Below are 15,650 nucleotides of genomic sequence, written 5' to 3'. Positions count from 1 at the left end.
CCCCCCCCCTTACCTGGAATGCTGGGCCGGAGATTTACCGACCCTCCCTTCTCTCCGCATTTGGTCAAGCCTCCAGCTCCTCTCTGGGGGAAAAAAAATTAGTTTTTCTTATCTCTAACCTAAAATTAATAACAGATGGACTTAATCCCTTGAGCAGGGGTCTGTTGTTTTTGTACAGCCAGTGAGCTAAGAATGGTTTTTACATTTTTTAGTTTTAATTTTAATTTTTTTTACATTTTTAAATAGTTGGAAAAAATCAAAAGAAGAATAAGACTGCATGACACATGATAATGTCATGAAGTTCACCTGTGAGTATCCATAAAGTTTTAGTGGAACACAACCACGCTCGATTAAGTACTGTCTGGGAGCTGTTGGAAGGTGGGGAGCTGTTGCCCCAAATAATTGTTTCGTGGCCATTTACAGAAAGTTTGCCAACTCTTATTCTACAGGGTTGGCCACCCAAGCCCTCTGACATCATAGGTGATTTAAAGGATACCGACAGGTAATTATAATTCTATTTTAGCCTTACTAGGGAGGGGGACTCTACTGCAATCTAATAAAGGCAGCCTGAAGCAAGGGCAACCACCCTGACCTGAGAGCCAGGGGCCTGGATTCCAGTCCCAGCTCTGTGTGGCCTCAGGCAAGTCACTGTTCTTCCAAGAGCCTGTTTTATCCCCGGTAACCTGGAGTTGGGGTGGTAGGTGGTACAGTCCATTTACCTGGAAGGGACTAAGGAACAGCCTCCTAGGTAATTTTGGGAAGTACTGGGAAGGTTCCATTCAAGGCAGATTAATAGGAAAATGTGGAATGAATCAAGAGATTAACCTTTCTCCCATAATAGGCCAGGGGCAGTGTTATGTTCATCCAACATTTATTAAATTAATAATAATTAAAACGAGAGGGGTGCCTGGGTGGCTCAGTCAGTTAAACGTCCAACCAACTTCGGCCCAGGTCAGGATCTCAAGGTCTGTGAGTTCGAGCCCTGCATTGGAGCCCCACATCAAGCTCTGTGCTGACAGCTCAGAGCCTGGAGCCTGCTTCGAATTCTGTGTCTTCCTCTCTCTCTCTGCCCCTGCCCCGCTCACTCAGGCAGGCTCCCTAGCGTGCAGTCTCTCTCTCTCTCAAAGTAATAAATAAACGTTAAAAACATTTTTTTAATAATTAAAATGATAGGGGCGCCTGGGTGGCTCAGTCGGTTGGGTGTCCGACTTTGGCTCAGGGCATGATCTTGATGTCTGTGAGTTTGAGCCCCGTCTCGGGCTCTATGCCGACAGCCTGGAGCCCAGAGCCTGCTTCGGATTCTGTGTCTCCCTCTCTCTCTGTTCCTCCCTGGCTTGCACTCTGTCTCTCTCTCTCAAAAATAAATTTTTTAAAAAAATTAAATAATTAAAATGATAGACACCATGAATTGAGCCTGTGTGATGTCCTGGGCCCTGGGCTTGTCACTCTATACGCATTACTTCGTCTGTTCTTCACTATGTCCTTGGTGGTAGGTACTATTAATATCCCCATTTTACAGGAGAGGAAAACTGAGGCCTTGTGTGTAAATGCCTGTGGAGCAAGTGAATGAACAAGCATCACTTCTCCCAAAGGCAGTGGGAGCGGAAGGGTGTATACTGGAGTCTAGGAAAAGTCCTGAAGTCCAGACTTGGAGAGGCAACTATTCCCCTGCTGTGGGAACAGGGTGCATCACGTGCAAAGGTTGGGGACACAGAACCATTCCCAGCATCTAGGCCCTCAGTCTGGGTGGCTGTTTCTTAGGCCAGCTTCCCTCCAGGGAGGCTGCACTCACGTCTGTGCCACAGCACAGTGTCTGTGCCACAGCAGAGGAATAACTAGGACTTAGAAGGGCACAAAGGTCTTTCATGCTGCCTCCTGCAACGTGCCATGAGATCCACAGAAGACCAACTCCAAAGATGTAGTCATTCCGCAACCTGACCCAGGCCTCGGAGTAGGAGCTGAATGAGAGAATAAATAATACAGAGTAAAGAGAGAGAGAACAGAGTAAAGAGGATGGTGTTCTCTCAGGACGGGGCCTCACAGGGGTATTCCTGGGATGAAGATCCAGGGCACGGTTCCTCTCCACAGAGAGAAAAGGGAGAGGGTCGGGATTTGTGGGACCCCTTGGGGACTTCTCCATATTAGATTAGGTAAAAACTCATCAGGCAAACTGGGTGCTGTAGGCCTCAGGGGCCCTGGGGTTGAGGCTCTCCCTTCCCCAGGGATGGTCCACCCAGAAGAAATCCCTCAGGGAAATCCCTCAATGGGGTCTTGATAGGTGTAGATGGGATCATGGAAGATAGCCTGGGGGCTGTGCCTTTGACTAGGTCCACGGTGGAGGGCTTGGATTTGGCATTTTGTCTGATCCGTGGTAAAATGCACATAACAAATTTTACTACCTTAGCCATTTCTGAGAATACAGTAGTGTTAAAGATATTCACATTGTGAACTTTATCGTCTTGCAAAACTGAAATTCTATACGCATTAAACAATACCAAAATGGGTGAATTGTATAGTATGTGAGTGGTATCTCAATAATGATGATTTAAAAAATGATAATGTTGGGGCTCCTGGGTGGCTCAGTTGGTTAAGCAACAGACTTTGGCTCAGGTCATGATCTCACGGTTCGTGAGTTTGAGCCCCACATCGGGCTCTGTGCTGACAGCTCAGAGCCTGGAGCCTGCTTCAGATTCTGTGTGTGTGTGTGTGTGTGTGTGTGTGTGTGTGTGTGTGTGTCTGCTCCTCCCCCACTCACGCTCTGTCTCTCTCTCTCTCTCTCAAAAATGAATAAACATTTTTAAAAAATTAAAAATAAATAAATAAATAAATAAATAAATAAATAAATAAATAAAAATAATGTTTACCCCATAACCTCCAGGTGACACTGTATCTATTTTGAGACCCAATTCAAATGTCATGTCTTGTAAGAAGTCTTACCTCTTCCACCATTCAATCCCCAATATCCTCAAATGGAGCATAGTACCCTTTATATAAAGTATAAAGCCTCCACAGTCATTCTGGCCTGGAGACCCTCAGAGTTCAGGGTCCTAGCCCAGGGAGCCAAGGATGGGAGGCTGGAGGTGGTGCCCTCTTGACTCAGGCTAGGAGGCCTGTGGTTCCAGCTTTTGATGACAGACTCCGTGACCTTGGGCAAAGCACTTCTCTTCTCTGGGCGTGGGGGTCCTCACTTGGCTGTAGAAGGCTCCGTGGGCCTGTTGTCCCCCAGTTTTTTTCTGCAGGGATGTGGGACAAGGCTTCACTTCCTGAGCCTGGGAGGTGGGCAAGGAGGAAATTATGGGTTTCCATTTAACAGACGAGGACACAAAGGGTCAGGTGGATAAGGCCTGCTGAAGATTTCTGAGCAAGGGATTGCTGGCCAGCTCTCAAGCCATACAGCCCTGTACCCCATCTGGCTAATCCATGGGCTTTGCTTTCTGTTGCACCAGCAGGTGGGCACCCGGGCTCCCTCTGTAGCAGGGAAGATGGCTGCTAAGGTATAAGGCAGAATGAGAAGACTCTGAAAATTGCCCCAGTCCCCTCCCTGACCTCGGTGTCCATTCTTATTGCCCATTGCTGCTGCTTACATGGACCGGTTAGTTGTTCATCCAGGCAAAACTTCTGGGTGGAGATTTCACAGTGCAGTGTAGGGGATGGAGTTCAGAGAAATAAAAGAGTGTTGGGGTCTAGGGTCCTAAGAAGGAGACCCAGGACTGCAGGCCAGGAACTTTTGGCCAGAATGCCAAACTTTTGAAATCCCACCTGTACCTTGGATACCTACAGTAAGGTTTTGAACAAGAGACCCCACTAGCACATCTTAGGGCCCAGAGGGGCTAAGGGAGGTCTGTCCAGGGAGGCCAGCTTGCCTGGGGTGGGATGGCAGCGCCAGGCAGCACCTTCTGTTCTGATGCTTTGCCATTCCAAGGCTGGCCCTTTAAACCCCAGACCATGATGTCACCATAGACAGCAAAGGACGGGAGGGGGACTGCAGGCCTAAGGATGGACTGCATTTCCCAGCAGTCTTGAATGCACCACACCTCTCCCAGCAGGCTCTTGCTCACTGCAGATTATTAACCAGTTCAGTGCCAGTTTCCTAGTGGGTTCTCAAGTGTCCTGCCATTCTGGGGTGAGGGTGGGATTCCCATGGGGGTGAAATGCCTGGAGCACAGAGGGAGCAGGCCAAATCTTTGCTTCTGGTATAGGATCGGGCCTCTTTCCTGCCAGGGTCCCAACATCACCGCCAGCTTCTCGATGCAGACTCCTGAGTCCTCTCTTCCTAGGTGGTCTCCCTTCTAGAACCCGGGAGCCTAGCCCCAGCTGGACGTCATCCCGCTCTGCTTAAGCTTTGACCCCAGGACCGTGCAGGCACTACCCCTTTGCTCCGGCAGCCCCCTTTAAGCGGTGCGGGGACTACATCTCCCAGCGGCCCCCGGGAACATCCTGACGCAGCCCCCCCCCCCCCCCCCCGCAACTACCCAGCCCTCGGGGAGGTGCGGGCCGGGCGGGGGGAGGTGACTTGATGTCATCCTGAGCAGCTGGGCGGCGGGTGCCGGTGCGCCCAGAGCCGGGGCTCCCGCGGCGTCGCGTCGTGCTGGGTCGGGTCCCACGACTTGAGGAGAGGTCCGCGCGCTGCTCGGGTCAGCCCAGAGCGTGCCAGCCGTCCGCACCCCGACCAGGGGCTGAGCTGGGGGCATGCTCCGGCCCCTCCGGAGCCGAAGAGAGAACCCGGGAGCGCCGCCACCCAGCGCCAGCGCCCGGAGCGGAACCTCTGCGAAGGAGCCCTGATCGGCCGCCCCCTCCCCACCCGCAGTCCCCTGTGGTCGGGGACGGAAGTCTGGGCTTCTGAGAAGTGAGTGTCCCCGCACCGGGAGGCAGATGAGATTTGCGGGGCAAGGAAGAGGAGGTGGGGTGGGGAAGGATGCCAGGTTTTAGGAGGGAGGGGGGGTGTGTGGGATTAGGGACCCCATTCTTGGGGAAGTCGCTGGTGGCCTGTATTAGTGGAGCAGAAGGGGGCCCCATGCTGTTAGGGGCCAGGGATGAGGATGGGGTTTCCCCATTCTGGGTAGGGACTGGAGAGGGATTGTTTTGGAGCCTGGGGCCTTTAGGTCTAGGGGAAGGTGGGATATGCTCCTGTGGGAATGGGCTGCACCTGTATTTAGGGTCTGGGCAAAGGTAGGAGGGAATAGAAGACTGGAGCAGCCGCACACGCGGTCTTTCTGGGAAGAACTGACAGGCTCTCTCTGTTTCTCTTGCTGATGTCTCTGCCTTGACTTCATTTTCAAAAGAACCAGGGTGGGAACTCTAACTGGACTCTTCGGGAACCCCAGGACCTGAGGCCTGAGCCATCCTCCTCTCTACTCTGCTGCCCCCCAGGACTGGGCAGTTGCCGAAGGCCCTGGGGGGGGGCCCAGACTGTGGTTGTGTGCCCCCCCCCGCCCCAGGATGGGCCCAAGTTAGTCAGCCTCACCTCATTCGGCATCCTCCGGGCCCAGAGGGAACCCCAGGGGCCCTGAAGGCTTGACCCACCGCCTGGCCACCATGGAGACAAAACTGCCCCCTGCGAGCACCCCCACCAGCCCCTCTTCCCCTGGGCTGTCGCCTGTGCCCCCACCCGACAAGGTGGACGGCTTCTCCCGCCGTTCCCTCCGCAGGGCCCGGCCCCGGCGCTCCCACAGCTCCTCTCAGTTCCGCTATCAGAGCAACCAGCAAGAGCTCACTCCACTGCCCCTGCTCAAAGGTGAGCCCTGCGGCTGGCTGCCAGGGTACCCGAGTCCCAGAGCGGGCAAGCGACGCTGCGGCGGGTAGTGAGAAGCAGCTGGCCACTGTGATCAGAGGGTTTAGATGGCTCCTTCTGGGCTGGGGACTCCAGCACTGGAGATGACCCCCACCCCCAGTGCTCCAGCCCTCTGCTGACGCATAGCCTGACTGGCCTGTCATCCTTGGAGGTGGGGCATCTGGAAGTGGCACCACCCTGGGGGGGCAGACCACGGCCGAGGGTGGGGCCCACAGTCTGGGTTCCAGGAGGCTACCGCCAGGGTCCTGGAGCAGGTGCTCAGCACAGCTCCCTGTGATCACCACGTAGGGTCCTCACCTCTGGGCCACGGGGCTCGACTGGCTGAGCCAGAGGGTACCCTGGAGATCCTCAGCACCCACCCTCCTTCTCATCTCTGGCTCTTAGAACAGAGTGCCACCTATGAAAGGGTGGCATGGTTGTTTTGGGCACCCGTGGCAAGCCCGGGCATCCAGGGTCTCTTACCTTGCTTTGAGTCAGGCCATCCTGCTCTCTGAGCCTGGGTTAGGAAGAGAAGCAGCTCCTTTATCCTGCAGGAATGGAGGGTGGGACAGGAGGCATTTGCTGTCTGCAAAGAGTGGAGGATGACACGAGCATTGGGGCTGGGGGCAGGGGGAGGCTGCTCTATGGATTAGGAAGGTTCGTCCATGCCCAGAGCTGTGGTAACCGGCGCGCAGGCTCAGCCCCCTCCCTTCTCCCCAGATGTGCCAGCCTCTGAGCTGCACGAGCTGTTGAGCCGGAAGCTGGCCCAATGTGGGGTGATGTTTGACTTCTTGGACTGTGTGGCTGACCTGAAGGGGAAGGAGGTGAAGCGGGCAGCGCTCAATGAGCTGGTGGAGTGTGTGGGGAGCACCCGGGGGGTCCTCATTGAGCCTGTCTACCCTGACATCATCCGCATGGTAAGCACCTGCCTGGCTCCCGGCCTCTGGGGGAGGGCTTGGGGGACATGGAACCCTACTGACCTGCCTGTGCTCCCCTTTTTCTGCAAAGGATAACCCCATGCTCTTTGGCTTAGCTTCCGGGCCTACATCTTCCTCCCCTCCTCCCCGCAGCCCTACTGCATCTGGCCAGTGTAGGTCCCTCGGTGCCTCCTGGGCCTGTCCCACCCTGCACTTTCGCTTATGCTCTCCTGACGCCTGGCGTGCACTCCCATCGTGTCCCTTGTTGCCATGGCCTAGCTCAGGTGCAGCCTCTTCTCAGTGAAGAGAAGCGTCTCCGTGTCCAGGCTAGACACCTCCTTTTCTGCTGACTGGGATGTCCGTAGACCTTATTGCTTAACATCTTGTCATCCCCGCTGGACTCCAGTACCCGATAGAGGGCAGGGATGTGACTTGTTTATCCCTGGGTCCCCAGCCCCCAACCCAGGGCTTCCATATGTTCAGGTCATGATCGCTGAGGAGTGAATTGCTTGCCGGGGAAGGTGCTGAGGCTCGTTAGACCTTTGGATAAGGGACCTCCTGGCTTTTCTGCCTTCGAGGGCTCTTCCTAAAAGAACCCTGCCCCTGCCCTTCAGATCTCAGTGAATATCTTCCGGACCCTGCCACCCAGTGAGAACCCTGAATTTGATCCTGAAGAGGATGAGCCCAACCTTGAGCCTTCCTGGCCACATCTGCAGGTATGGGGGCTGGGGAAGGCAGGGAGCTGAGTTTCAGTAGAGGGGGGGATGGCCTCCTAGACTGGCAGAGGGCGGGTAGGGGGAGGAGGGAAGCTGTTCCTGCAGTCACCTTTTTGTCTTTCCCCTCTCTCAGCTGGTATATGAGTTTTTCCTGCGTTTCTTGGAGAGCCCAGACTTCCAACCCTCTGTGGCCAAGAGATATGTGGATCAAAAGTTTGTCCTGATGGTGAAGTGGGGAGCCCAGGCCGGGTGGTGCCATGGGACAGGGGCAGGCTCTCTGAGGGGTGTGGGGATAGGATGGGAGCAACCTGGGCTTGGCCTCTTCCCTGACCCCTGACCCTGGGTCCCCCAGCTCCTGGAGCTATTTGATAGTGAGGACCCCCGGGAGCGTGAGTACCTCAAGACCATCCTGCACCGGGTCTATGGCAAGTTCCTGGGGCTCCGGGCCTACATCCGCAAACAGTGCAGCCACATCTTCCTCCGGTGGGTGCCTGCTGCCTGCCCAGCTGAGACCTGGGGAGGGAGGGGAGCTGCAGGGGAGAAGACAGAGGCAAAGGCTCCCGTGAGGTCAGCAGGGAAAGGGTATTTATTTCCATTTTACAGATGAAAAAAATAGAGGCTGAGGGAGATGAAGTAGTTTGCAGGGACTCGGTCAGTCCTAGGAGCCTAGGATCCAAATCTTTTGATCTTTATTGTGCTGGACCATAAAGACCCAAATGAAGAGATTCTTTCTGCAAATGTGTATTGAGCAATGATTGCCCACTGGGCATCAGGGGGCCCCATGGGTCTGGACAAGGGTAGGAAGGAGTTGAGATTGGCTTTGGAGCTAGGTGGCCTGTTTTGAGTTTGGTTCAAATGTTTGGGTGACTGTGGGCGAATCATTTAGGTTCTCCCATCTCTAAAATGGGAATGCTAGCTACACTAACCCAGGGACAGTCATCACGATGAAACAAGGCAGTGCTTCCAAAGCACACAGCATATAGCTCCTTGACCAAGGCTGAAACATTTGTTCTTGTTGTTATTAGCTACAGAATAGGTGAGACCTGATCCCCGTCCTCCAGGAGTTGTAGTTCAATAATAATCCTGCTTATTAACTTTGGGGCGGGTGTCATCAAACTGCCGAGCCTCGATTTCTTTATCTGTTTAATGGATCTAATAAACCCTATCTCTCAGGATCATTTTGAGAAGTCCATAGCACAGACTAGATGCTCTTAGTGTCTGTTATTCATTGGGTTGAAAGGCATGAAGAGTGAAGGATGCAGCCTGGGTGCCTGCTGACTGGATGGGGGGCCAGAAAATGAGAATTAGGGTCTGGGGGAGAAAGAGAAGAGTTGGAATGCTTCCTAGAAGAGAGGTTTGAGCACCAGCGGTTGGGCTGAGGAGGGTGATTCACCTGTGGGTGTGGATCTCAGTGGGGCGTGGTTTGGGGTGTTGGGAAGGGAGCTCAGCCTCTGGGTTGGGAGACAGTTGGATTAGTGCGCAGGATGGGGTGGCAGGCAGGATAGCTGAGAAGGGGCTGGGCCTGCTCCGATCTCTCTGAGCCCTGCCGCATCCTTCTCTTTCTCTTGCAGGTTCATCTATGAACTCGAGCACTTCAATGGTGTGGCTGAGCTGCTGGAGATCTTAGGAAGGTGATTCTCTCTGGGCCTCAGCCGGAGCATCAGGATTCTGGGAGGAAAGACTGAGGCCCGGTCTTCTGAGCCCTCCTCCTCTCTTCTGCCCCCACCTCAGCATCATCAATGGCTTTGCGCTGCCCCTGAAGACCGAGCACAAGCAGTTCCTGGTCCGGGTCCTGATTCCCCTGCACTCTGTCAAGTCACTGTCTGTCTTTCATGCCCAGGTGAGGCCCAGGCCTGGCCCTGCCACAGCAGAGAGATCCTGACACAGTCAGGGCAGCCATCCGGTCATCCGGGTCAGCCCAACATTTTGCTCCAGCCACACACTAAGTCCTGAACTCATGGGATCCTCCCTCCCTTACCTTCTTTTCCTTTACTAATTCTGTTCCGTCTACCTTAGAGAATTTCCATGACGCTTTAAGGCTGATCTCAGACATCAGCTCTGTGAAGACTTCCCAGCCCTTTCCCTCCTGACCTGCCCTAGGCAGGATTAAACTCTTCTCTTGCCACGGTCCCACAGATTGTGACACAGATTTCAATTATGGAAGCTTTTGTAAAATGTATAAGGACTGGTGTGCTGAATGTTCCTCCTGGGTGAACACGGTTATGTCCCTGCACACAGAGCACGGTGTCTGGCACGTCATAGGTAGTCAGTCAATAAACGTTTAGTAACGAGAGAGTAGACACAGTAAGTGAGCAGACATCTGGCCTCCCGTCCTGGTCCCCTCCTGACCCCAGTCCTCCTTCTCTCCACCCACCCGCCTCCCCCCTCAGCTGGCATACTGTGTGGTGCAGTTCCTGGAGAAAGACGCCACCTTGACAGAGCACGTGAGTACCTCTGGGGGGCAAGGCAGGCCCCACCCCTGCAGGTCTGACTCCTCTCTGCCTCAACTCCCACAGGTGATCCGGGGGCTGCTCAAATACTGGCCAAAAACCTGTACCCAGAAGGAGGTACGAAGAAGGGCTTTGATGCCCACCAGGGGGAGGGATCAGGAGGGCTGTTTCTGGAGGGCGGTCAAATGCGTGTGGGGGGGGAGATGGGAACTGCCGTGTCCTGTGTCCCTACCTCCAGGTGATGTTTCTGGGGGAGATGGAAGAGATTCTTGATGTCATCGAGCCTTCCCAGTTTGTGAAGATCCAGGAACCCCTCTTCAAGCAGGTGGCCCGCTGTGTGTCTAGCCCCCATTTCCAGGTATGGGGTCTGAACAGGTAAGAGTGGGAGCCAGGGTAGGGACTAGGAGGGCTGGCCAGTCGAACAAACACCGCTCCCTGCGCCCACAGTGTCTCCTCTGGACCCTCCAGGGTCTGGTGACGGGGACATGCTGGACTTCAGGTCAGGAGACCTAGGGTCAGGCTTCAGCTGTACTCCCGAGGGGCTAAGGGGTCACAGGCAATCACTCCGCCACTTGAATCTGACGAAGCTCCCTCATCTGTGAAGGGGACCACAGGGATCTCCTCCCCAGATGGTGATGAGGTCTGAGAACTATGTAGTGCAAACCTATTTCGTAAGCTGCAGTGTGCTCCAGAATGGGTTGTTATCCCTGCTCCTTCTTCTTAGTGGCTTTTGATTTCATCAGTCCCACTCCAGGGCACAGCCAGGCGGTTCCACTTCTCAGGCTGGCCATAACTGCTCTTTTCCTGCACGTGTGTGCAGACTGTCTCCCTCAATCTTATGAGCCTCAATCTGGCGGAAGTCAGTTCTTCTCACAGTGACTCTGGTACTTAAATTTATTAAACACCTCATTTGATGGTTACAGCAGCCCCGGGTGGGGGGAGAGAGCTATTATGAGCCCCATTTTACAGATGAGAAAACTGAGGCCGAGAGGTTAAACGCCTCACCCTAGGTCATACGTCCCATGTGTAGTGGAGCTAGGATTCAACCCTGAGCATTGGACTCCAAACCCAGTGTTCTTTTCTCCTCACTGCGTTGCCTCCTCCAGTGGGTCAGATGAGCTGAGGCAGAGCTCCCTGGGTTTTGAGGTGGGGGTGGACACCGGGCCCTTGCACACGCAGGGAAGCCATTACCAGGCGCCCACTCTGCCACCTTGCTGCCCTGCCCCCAGGTTGCAGAGCGGGCTCTGTATTTCTGGAACAACGAGTATATCCTGAGCCTCATTGAGGACAACTGCCACACTGTGCTGCCTGCTGTGTTTGGGACCCTCTACCAAGTCTCTAAGGAACACTGGAATCAGTGAGTGCCCAGGCCTTGACCCACCCCACAGAAGCTGGTTCCAGGGTCGACCAGTCCAGATGTGGGATGACTCCTAGCTGGAGAGGGTCAGGGATGGTAAAGGGGGCAGGGAGAGAGCAGTGCCTGTGGTGTTCACGGCTGCATGCTGTCTAGGACAGGCAGAGTCCTAGAGAGGGAGGGGGCGCCTAACTGAAGTTCTTCTCTTCCCCTCCCCCTTCGCTGGACCCTGCTAAGAACCATCGTATCTCTGATCTACAATGTGCTCAAGACATTCATGGAGATGAATGGAAAGCTGTTTGATGAGCTCACAGCCTCCTACAAGCTAGAGAAGCAGCAGTGAGTGTCGGGCTGGGCATGGGGGGAGAGGGGAAAAAAGCAGGAAGGAGCTAGCTCCTCGTGGTTGGAGGGAGCCTAAGAGGACGGCCCCACACCCTATCTGATCAGATGTTTAGTGTCCCTGTGTTCCTGCCAAGTGCCGGGCCATCCACGCCCAGCCCCCCACTGCCTCCTCCAGTCGTGCTCCCACGTCCTTCCAGGTATGGAGCTTCCTCCCCTTCAGCTTCACCACCGCAGACCGGGGCCAGTTTCCCAATGCCCTTTGCCTTAAGTGGAAGGTTCCCATACAGCCCCTTTACAGTAGGGTGGTGGTAAGGGACGCTGGACTGTAGAGCGGCCCTGGTATGGGAGCTGCCTCACCCTCTCTCCCCAGGGAGCAGCAGAAGGCCCGGGAGCGTCAGGAGCTATGGCAAGGCCTGGAGGAGCTACGGCTACGCCGGTTACAGGGGACCCAAGGGGCCAAAGAGGCCCCCCTCCAGCGGCTTACACCCCAGGTGGCCACCAGTGGGGGTCAGAGCTAGAGATCCCCTAGAAGGGGAAGAGCTAAATTCGGAGCTCTCAGTCCCTCCATCCCCTCTCCTGCCCAGGGGCCCAGAGAGACACACACCTACCCCTGGCCTTGCCAGAGCGGGCCTGGAGGGCTCCCTGCCTGGCCCGGCATGGGCAGCTTTTGCTATGGGGAGAGGAGGAGAGATGGTGGTCCTGGCAACAGAACTCTCAGGCCTTTGTGGCAGGACTCGACCAGGGCAGGCTTGACCAGGAAGCTGCCATCAGGGACTGCACCTGCCCCGCAAAGCTGGGCTCCAGACTGCAGCCAGGTTCCCACCCCGGCTCCTGCCTAGAGCAAGGGCACTTAGCCCCTTGCCTGCCCTGCCTCGTGCCAGCACGAGGTCCTTCCTCACCCCACCATGGGATCCATGGTCTATTTATTCTCCCCAGCTCACCCCCAACACAGACGCTGTCCTGGGCCTGGGGCATTTTCTTTCCCTCCTCTCCCTCACCCTGTACTTCCTTGTCCCCTTTTTATTTATTGGGCAGGGGGAGGGGTGAGGGCATAGGCAGGAGAGATTCCCCGTGTCCTAGGGTGGGGGGGGGGGTGTCACAGTTACCATGGTCTGTCCCCCTTCCCCTGCCTGGGGGTAGACTTAATAAAGAGAGAAACTTGAGAATTGCTTGCTTTATTTAGGGGTAGGGACAAAGAATGGAGTGAAATGATTAGATAGGCTGGTTAGGAGGCCAGGCAGAGGCAGGGAGGAGAGAGAAACTCCCCTCTTCTCTGGAGGTGACAATCACGGACTCTTAAGAGAGCTGGAGCTGTTGTCCTCAACGAGGCTCAGGATATTTGGGATATACTCCAACTCAAACCTCTGACCAAGGGGAAGGAGGAAGGGAAGGGAGGGGCTAGTAGCGCGAGAGGCGACACATGTCACACTGGCAGGCCCTGGCCGTGAAGATCTCCAGCTCCTCCCTCCGGTCCCCCCCACACTGCAGCTGCACCTTTACCTGTGGGAGAAGGGGGTCCATGTTCCATTCGCCTTCCTTGGGCCATCTTAGATCCCCATCTCCTCTGGTCTCTCCCCACCCCCAATGAGCCACTACTGGGCTAGGCCTTCTCACCTTCTTCAGGCCACTGATGGTACAGCACTGAGAGACAGAGGTGACGTTATGTCGATAGCCACTGGCCACCAGCACAGAGTACCGGGAAGGGAAGGCGCTAGACTCACAGTGTCCCACACAAGCCTGTGCCACATGGGAGCCCTGGCAGGTGCCTTGGCGGTCACTTCGCACTGTCACGTTGAAGGCTAGAAGGAGACGGGCAAGTGGCAGACGGAGCCTCTGCAAAGCCTCGCCTAGCTCCAGTTGCGGGAACCTCAGGGGGGGGTCCACTGAGGGTGCTGCCTGACCTTTGGTCCAGTCCATCAGCTGTTTGCTCCCACCCAGCTTTCTGCTCCCGGGGTTACTCACGGTGCAAGTGGCAGCCCGGGACGGCCACCTGCCGACCCCAGCCTTCGGTGACTGCCAGGACCAGCAGGCAGAGGAGCAGCATGTGGGGGGATGCCATGGGTATCTGAAACACAGCGGGTAAAGAACGGGCTCTAGATCAGCGTGCGGGTGGGAGGGGGGGCTCTTTACTGTGTGCCTCCAGGTGAATGAGCCAGGGTTGGGCCGCTCTTTCTGCTTGGGGTGAGGCAAGCCTGTGAGCGGGGCTGTCTTTTCCCCGTATCCGTCTTTGGGCGCATGTGTGTGTCTGCCTGGGGGTCTCTCTTGCTGGGTGGGAGTGTGAGCAGCTGTCAGCTCGCTGCAGTGATTCTCCCCTGAAATTTCTTCTACCATCGGAGCACAAACATCTGCCTCCCTCCATCTGCCCCACTCGCAGTCCCTAGGTCCTCCCCGGGCTCCTCCTGCCTCAGGAGGCTTACCACTTCCAAGGCCCAGGAACTGAGTGGCTTGCTGAGCGGGTTCCTCAGGTCCTCTGTGGGTCTCCAGACGGTGCTGGCTCTCCGGATTTTTATTTGCCAGCTTTCTGGAGCCACGCCCTCTTGGGGATCAGCTTTCATGCCTGCCTCCCTGCCAGAGGCCTTAGAGCAAATCCCACCTGGGAGATCCAGCTCTTCTCTGAGGTGCGGTCCTCAGAGAATGGCTTCTGCCGCTTTCTGCTGTCTGAGGTCCAGGGCTGGAAGAAGTGAGATGTGGAAAAAAGCCCACCAACTGGTGGAATGGGTGGCTTGTAGGCAGCTGGGGAGAGAGGGCTCAAGACCGGGCCGAGTTGTGGGCTGAGGGTTCTCTTCTTTGCCGTGTGACTGTGGACAGGACATTCCCCTGTTCAGGGCCTTGCCACCCCGAACTTAAAGCTCCTAAGCTCCTCCCAGGTTATCCTTTAGCCACTGCAGAGGGACAAGGGAAATGACACCAGTAAGGGCCTCCTGAGATATGCTTGGTGGCAGAGTTGGAGGGAACGGAGGGTTCCAAGTCCATCTTTAGAGCTTCACTTTCACTGTCAGGTGGATGACTTCTCATCCTGGGGGTCAGCCACAGAGTAGGGATCCCCTTAGTTCCTGGAATGACAGGGTCCTGACTCCTAGAAAAGTCTGGAGCTGTCACCCCCAGTAAATCCCATTGTTTAGTCCAGCTCTGGCTCTGGTCTTATAGGTAAAGCAGCTAAGTCTTCTAAAAGGAAAGCTACTAAAAGTCACACAGCTAGTTAACATCAGGCTAAATCTGCTATCCACACATGGTGCTAAATTACACTTGGGGCAAGAATGTGGCAAGTTGGAAAAGCTCCCCATCAGCAGTAGCTGCAGGACATCAGGAAGAAGCCTATGGTGATTTGGCCCCTTACACCCCAGGGCCACTACTTCACTGATTTGCTCAGAAAGGCAGAGCCGGCCACACAGACTGCCATGGCCTGAAGGTGCTCGAGAGCTCACTGGTTCTCCCCTTCGGTGTTCAGATGAGAAAATCAGAACCAGAGAGGAAGGTGACTTTGCCAAGGCTTCACTGTAAGCTACTCAGGGTCAGAATGGCGCTCACTTCGCTAGATTCTGCAGTGTGCCTTCGACAGCTTTGTAAAGCAGGCCATGTTTGGGACCATAGGGCAAAGGCCGTAAACGCAACTTGTCCTTAATCCTCCAGTTCCACTTCTCTCCTCAGGACCTGGGCATGTCCACAGCATCCACCTCTTCTCCCCATCCAGGGTGAGGCAGCCTAACAAGGGGCCTGCAAGGGACCTAGGCATTCCAGCCCCAACACTGCCATTAATCATGGGAACCTTTTAGCATCTGATGGACCATCAGCTCTGTTTAAAGACTAGAGGTGACAAGGACTCATTACCTCACAAGGTGGTCCATTCTAATACTGGACATTTATAACAGAACCCTTTGTTCTGAGCTAAACTGAGTTTCCCTAAATTCCCATTTGGTCTTCGGTGGCCACACAACACAAGTCTAATCTGTCTGTCCCAGACCAGCCTCTGGGTTACATGAAGTCAGAGCTGGGGTGCCCTGGTCTTCTCCGGGGGCCCTAACCTGGGCTGACCTGCAGTTGATCTGAGAAGCTAAACTGTTCTCCTATCAAAAGCCAGAGGGGGTAGGTGAGTGGAAAGCA

At 55.2% G+C, this 15,650-nt stretch overlaps 2 protein-coding genes across 7 annotated transcripts; one reads left to right on the top strand and one right to left on the bottom strand.

Moving 5' to 3' along the window:
• Positions 1-4,462: 4,462 nt before the first annotated feature.
• PPP2R5B (protein phosphatase 2 regulatory subunit B'beta) lies at positions 4,463-12,643 on the top strand. 6 transcript variants are annotated; one of them, XM_047823551.1, is made up of 15 exons: positions 4,466-4,846; positions 5,283-5,734; positions 6,491-6,687; positions 7,302-7,403; positions 7,537-7,629; positions 7,756-7,886; positions 8,975-9,034; positions 9,135-9,243; positions 9,794-9,847; positions 9,920-9,970; positions 10,092-10,211; positions 11,083-11,210; positions 11,445-11,546; positions 11,655-11,746; positions 11,920-12,643. In XM_047823551.1, exons 2-15 carry the CDS (start codon positions 5,536-5,538, stop codon positions 12,300-12,302), a joined length of 1,821 nt encoding a protein of 606 aa, XP_047679507.1. In that variant the 5' UTR covers positions 4,466-4,846; positions 5,283-5,535; the 3' UTR covers positions 12,303-12,643. The 6 variants fall into 6 exon arrangements, with proteins under 6 accessions (XP_047679511.1, XP_047679508.1, XP_047679507.1 ...); XM_047823550.1 differs by having other exon boundaries at positions 9,794-9,970; XM_047823554.1 differs by lacking the exon at positions 11,655-11,746 and having other exon boundaries at positions 4,468-4,846; positions 11,920-12,216.
• Positions 12,644-12,708: 65 nt separating this feature from the next.
• On the bottom strand, positions 12,709-14,104 carry GPHA2 (glycoprotein hormone subunit alpha 2). The gene is made up of 4 exons (XM_047823301.1): positions 13,967-14,104; positions 13,512-13,614; positions 13,164-13,348; positions 12,709-13,049 (listed from the first exon to the last, which is right to left on the bottom strand). Exons 1-4 carry the CDS (start codon positions 14,102-14,104, stop codon positions 12,948-12,950), a joined length of 528 nt encoding a protein of 175 aa, XP_047679257.1. The 3' UTR covers positions 12,709-12,947.
• Positions 14,105-15,650: the final 1,546 nt, after the last annotated feature.

The sequence above is a fragment of the Prionailurus viverrinus genome, chromosome D1 (genome assembly GCF_022837055.1).
Source record: "Prionailurus viverrinus isolate Anna chromosome D1, UM_Priviv_1.0, whole genome shotgun sequence".
NCBI lineage: Eukaryota > Metazoa > Chordata > Mammalia > Carnivora > Felidae > Prionailurus > Prionailurus viverrinus.
This window is presented reverse-complemented; position numbering and strand designations above follow the sequence as displayed.

Coding starts and splice junctions, on each gene's coding strand:
- PPP2R5B (XM_047823550.1), top strand. CDS start 5,536: ATGGAGACAAAACTGCCCCCTGCGAGCACCCCCACCAGCCCCTCTTCC. Junction 7,404..7,536: donor CTTCCTGGCCACATCTGCAG/GTATGGGGGCTG, acceptor CCCCTCTCTCAG/CTGGTATATGAGTTTTTCCT. Junction 11,547..11,654: donor TACAAGCTAGAGAAGCAGCA/GTGAGTGTCGGG, acceptor CTATCTGATCAG/ATGTTTAGTGTCCCTGTGTT.
- GPHA2 (XM_047823301.1), bottom strand. CDS start 14,104: ATGAAAGCTGATCCCCAAGAGGGCGTGGCTCCAGAAAGCTGGCAAATA. Junction 13,349..13,511: donor CCCGGGCTGCCACTTGCACC/GTGAGTAACCCC, acceptor GTCTCCTTCTAG/CCTTCAACGTGACAGTGCGA. Junction 13,050..13,163: donor CCATCAGTGGCCTGAAGAAG/GTGAGAAGGCCT, acceptor CTTCTCCCACAG/GTAAAGGTGCAGCTGCAGTG.